The sequence below is a fragment of the Arachis hypogaea genome, chromosome 5, assembly GCF_003086295.3.
Source record: "Arachis hypogaea cultivar Tifrunner chromosome 5, arahy.Tifrunner.gnm2.J5K5, whole genome shotgun sequence".
Lineage (NCBI taxonomy): Eukaryota > Viridiplantae > Streptophyta > Magnoliopsida > Fabales > Fabaceae > Arachis > Arachis hypogaea.
In genome coordinates, this window is record NC_092040.1 from 25,510,536 (window position 1) to 25,515,236 (window position 4,701).

Below are 4,701 nucleotides of genomic sequence, written 5' to 3' on the forward strand. Positions count from 1 at the left end.
TTTCTTTGTTCTACAATGATCCATTTTAGTTATTTACTCAAAAAAAAAGTAATAAAATAAATAAATAAAATAGAGTAAATATCGACTAAATTAATTCCTAATAAATTTGATTATAAGACAATTAAGTGCTAAAAGATATTAGTATAAAACAATACAATTCACCTTTTAAAATGACAGATATCAATTTATCAAGAATTAATTTTTAAAAATTTTAGATAATAAAAATTGTTAAGAATTAAAGTATTTGATATAAAATTTCTGCAAATCAATTTAAATGTTTATTCTATAAAACAAAAATCTGGTCGGGCAGGCTAGCTTAGCTTGTGAAGTCAAAATAGAGTGGTTTGTTTTGCTTTACTTCCACATTCCGTTAGACAGAGTTTCTGAAAGAAAGTTCAGGACGCAGTTTTAGTCCGTGCTTGCTGCTGGTTCATCCAACGGGTGGGTTATCAGAGAGTATGCATTGGATTCTCCTTCCACTTTCATAATATCTTTCTATATTTTCCTGTTTTCCGTTCTCATTACCGGCTCTTAATTACTATAATTCCTTGAATGTTATTTAATTTTCTATTCAGCTCTTTTCAATAGCACATACTCATTATTATTATATTTTCCTTTAGCATTGGACTTTGACCGTGATTTCTGAACATTGAGTTCGAGGGATTTGCTGAGTTCATACCTATTATGAAATCTCTCTGATTTCTTATACTCTCGTACTGAATGAGGTTTACCGTATATAAATCAGACTGAATGATTTTCTTATTTAATTCTTTAATCCGAGATTCTACAACTTATATTACAACACCAAGTACTGAATTAATTACTCCGTTTTGCATTCATTGTTCGGTATGCAGATCGACACAAATCACGAGATTTTTCGAACAGGATTCACAATCAGAAGAAGTAAGTCAAACGTGATGTTCTTAAACTCTGTGTTATCCAGTGATGATGAGTTGTGGAGGAAGGATAAAACCAATTCAAACAAGTCGGTGGAGCAATTGCAGTATCTTTACGTGAGAGTTGTGAAAGCACGAGACATGGGACTCTTTGGAGAGGTTAAGTTAGTTGCTGAAGTGAAACTTGGCAACTACAGTGAAACCACAAAGCCCACTCCCCAGATCATGAGATATGCCGAATGGAATAAGGTCTTTGCATTCTCCAGAGAATGCATAGTGTCATCAACAGTGCAAATCATTGTCAAAGAAACCAATGAAGAAGAAGAAGACAAAATCATTGAAGAAGAAGAAGACGCAATCACTGAAGAAGAAGAAGATCAAGAAATCATTGAAGAAGACCATGAAGAAAAAATCCTTGAAGAAGAGGAAGAGGAAAGCTACATGGGTCGAATTTCTTTTAGTTTGAGTGATATTCGTGTTAGAGCAGCAGCAGATGAAGAGATGGCTCCAAAGTGGTACGGAATGGAGGACAAGAACGGTGATAAGGGTAAAAGAAATGGGAAGATAATGGTATCAATATGGTTTGGAACACAGGAAGATGAGGCATTTGAAGAGGCATGGAATTCCAAAACAGCGGAAAATGTTCCTTCTGATAAGCTTAGCCTAATAAAATCCAAGATTTATGATTCCCCAAAGCTATGGTATCTAAGAGTTTCAGTTATTGAAGCAGAACACATCATGCCAGCGCATAAAGGTGCAGATAAAGTGAGGTTCCCTCAGTTTTATGCCAAAGTCCAAGTGGGAAGCCAAAACTGGAAAACTGTTGTTGCAACTTCCAGTGGTACTCGAAGCTTCTCGAGTCCTTACTGGAACGAGGAGTTCTTGTTCGTGGTTGAAGAAGAGGGTTTTCTAAATAATTCATTGTTGGTTTCCGTTGAAGATCTACTTGAGCCATGGACAAGTGAGGTGGTGTGCAAGGTGGAAGTTCCAATTGATACCATAGAAAAGCGAGTTGACGAAAGGGTTGTTGCTTCGCAATGGTTTAGCCTTGAAAGCCTCTTTGGGAAAGAAGCTACAAGGTATGTTCCTCGTGTGCACCTACGACTTTCACTTGATGGAGGGTACCATGTGTTTGATGAAATGACAACGTATAGCAGTGATGTTCGGCCCAGTGACACAACTCTCTGGAAGCCCCAAATTGGTGTGCTTGAGATTCGAATCTTGAGAGCCAGTTGTCTTATGAAAAAAACCACGAAAGATGGTAGAACACTTGCAACTAATGCCTATTGTGTTGCAAAGTATGGGCAAAAATGGTGTCGGACTCGTACTGTGATTGATAGCTTATCACCTGAGTGGAATGAGCAATACAATTGGGAGGTTTATGATCTTAGCACTGTAGTGACTGTTGCGGTTTTTGACAACTATAGGTTCTTTGGTAAGAACACCAAACATGCTGGAATTGCCGACAAATCTTTTGGTAAAATAACAATCGGTGTGTCTACCCTAGAAAATGATAGGCTCTACACTCAATCTTATCCGCTGCTGATCGTGGTTCCATCTGGAGTAAAAAATATGGGAGAGATTTATTTGAGTATCAAGCTTTCATGTTCCAATGTAACTACCATGCTGCTTAGGTACGCAATGCCATTGCTGCCCAAGATGCATTATGTGCATCTCTTGACGGAAACGCAAGTATATCACTTAAAGTTAGAGGCCATTAGATTGTTGGAATTAAGGCTGAGGAAAGAAGAGCCACCATTGGGCTGGGAGGTAGTGTCGTACATGCTCCAAGATAGTGAAAAATGGAGCTTGAGGAGAAGCAAAGGTAACTTTTTTAGGGCGGTGCACGCAATGGACAGAGTTATTGCCACGGGAAAATTTCTCAAAGCAATCCAAGAATGGGAGAAACCATTATATTCAATAACGTTCTTGATTATCTTCATTGCTCTAGTATTATTTCCGGAGTTTATCATTCCAGCCATTATTTTCATCGTAGCATTTATGGGGCTTAGAGGTTATTATTATTTACGACCGCAACACTATCCTCCCTCGGGTATCGACCAGTTGGGTGCTGACCAAATGAACCTTGATGAGTTTTACGAGGAGTTCGATCCGTTCCCCACGATTTGTCCTGATAATGTTATTAGGATGAGGTATGATAGGCTGAGAACGATAGCAGCAAGGGTTCAAACTTTGATGGGGGATACAGCAGTACAACTTGAGCGATTCCATGCACTGATAAGTTGGACTGATCCAAGAGCTACTTTCTTGTTTTTGGTGCTGTGCTTGCTCGCTGCTGTTATTTCCTATCTTGTACCCCTTCGGGTTTTAATTGCTTTATTCGGAATGTACTCACTGAGACCACCATGGTTTAGAAGCAAATTGCGCTCGTCAATGATCAACTTCTTCACAAGATTGCCAACTGCTGAAGGGTGTTCTGAACGTAATCCTGTCGCATGGGGAGAATTATTAGTACTTATTGTTTGTCTTCAGTGTGGTTCTGAAAATGTCAAACTGGTCTAAACGTAAACCAGTTGCGTAACGGTTTCAGCTCATTGGGAAAACGGCTTACGAGAAAACCGTAATCCTATCGCATGGAGCGAATTATTAATACTTATTGTCGGTCTTCGGAAATGTTTAACAATAAAAAGCAATCCCAAATAAGTCTAAAATTGTCTTTTTGTAAGGTACTCGAATGCCACAAATAATTACAGAAATTTTCATGTTTAAATGAAAAGTCTTTTATAGTACATGAAACACGCTAGTTGGAGTGTTGTGTCTTTTACCGACTAAAATACGTCAATCAGCTTAAATTTAAATAAATTTAAATAATATCCTCTCGAAGCCATAATAAATGCGATATAAGGATAGTCACCAAAAAAAAAATGCGATATAAGGATAGAAACAAAATAATATATTGTTGAACGCATCTGTGGAGTTGAAGTCACTAATATTTTATATATTTTTTAATATTATAAGTATTATTCTAAATATAATTTAAAAATTATTATTAAAATTTTTTATGTAAGTATTGTAATATATAAAGAAATCAAATAATAAATAATAACAACAAATACAAGATATTAAATAGTTTTTAAATAATAATAATAATAATAATAATAATAATAATAATAATAATAATAATAATAATAAAAGTAGCAACATTTTATGCTTAAAAAGTTGTTATTCAATCTTTAAAAAAATTATTATTTAATTTAAATGTGTATTTACTATTCTGCCCCAACTCAACACAGACCGAAAGCCCATCAAGTAGACGTATTTCCAGCCGTATAACCAGACGCCCTTCACATCACACGATCTCCTTGAAAGAGATCTTGACAGCTAGTGGAAGCTTCTAAGGGGTTGGGCCAAACAGAAGGAGAGTCCACCTGAACGAATGGGGATAAAAGAGAGGAACATATCCCTCTCCTCAGGTACGTCACCATAACCCTAACCTAGCCGCCACATCGTACAAACACTAACTTAGACATCGGAATATTCTTGCAGGTGGTCCAACCCGCTGCCGAGCCGACAACTCGTTGAAGCTGCTCCTCCCCTCGGAACTCGCATTTAGGTCTTGATCCTCGTCCCCAACATCTCTTCACCAACCGACTTAATGAGCAATCAAACAATGGCGTCATCTGTGGGCATCGAACCTCCATGTGGGGTTTGAACTCCCCTCCCCCCCGCCCTGAATACACGGTGGAAGTTCCATGTTGATGGAGCATCCAACCAACCGTTTAGTAGAGTAGGTATCATATTAGAGAACTCGGAGGGGGTGACTTACGAGCAGTCTATCAAGTTC

At 37.6% G+C, this 4,701-nt stretch overlaps 1 protein-coding gene across 5 annotated transcripts; it reads left to right on the top strand.

The window, feature by feature from the left end:
• Positions 1-258: 258 nt before the first annotated feature.
• LOC112800997 (FT-interacting protein 3) lies at positions 259-3,644 on the top strand. Of its 5 annotated transcripts, none has more exons than XM_025843476.3 (3): positions 259-456; positions 621-725; positions 855-3,644. In XM_025843476.3, exon 3 carries the CDS (start codon positions 918-920, stop codon positions 3,417-3,419), a length of 2,502 nt encoding a protein of 833 aa, XP_025699261.1. In that variant the 5' UTR covers positions 259-456; positions 621-725; positions 855-917; the 3' UTR covers positions 3,420-3,644. The 5 variants fall into 5 exon arrangements, with proteins under 5 accessions (XP_025699261.1, XP_072093020.1, XP_025699264.1 ...); XM_025843477.3 differs by having other exon boundaries at positions 312-441; XM_072236919.1 differs by having other exon boundaries at positions 305-456; positions 621-3,644.
• Positions 3,645-4,701: the final 1,057 nt, after the last annotated feature.

Coding starts and splice junctions, on each gene's coding strand:
- LOC112800997 (XM_072236919.1), top strand. CDS start 849: ATGCAGATCGACACAAATCACGAGATTTTTCGAACAGGATTCACAATC.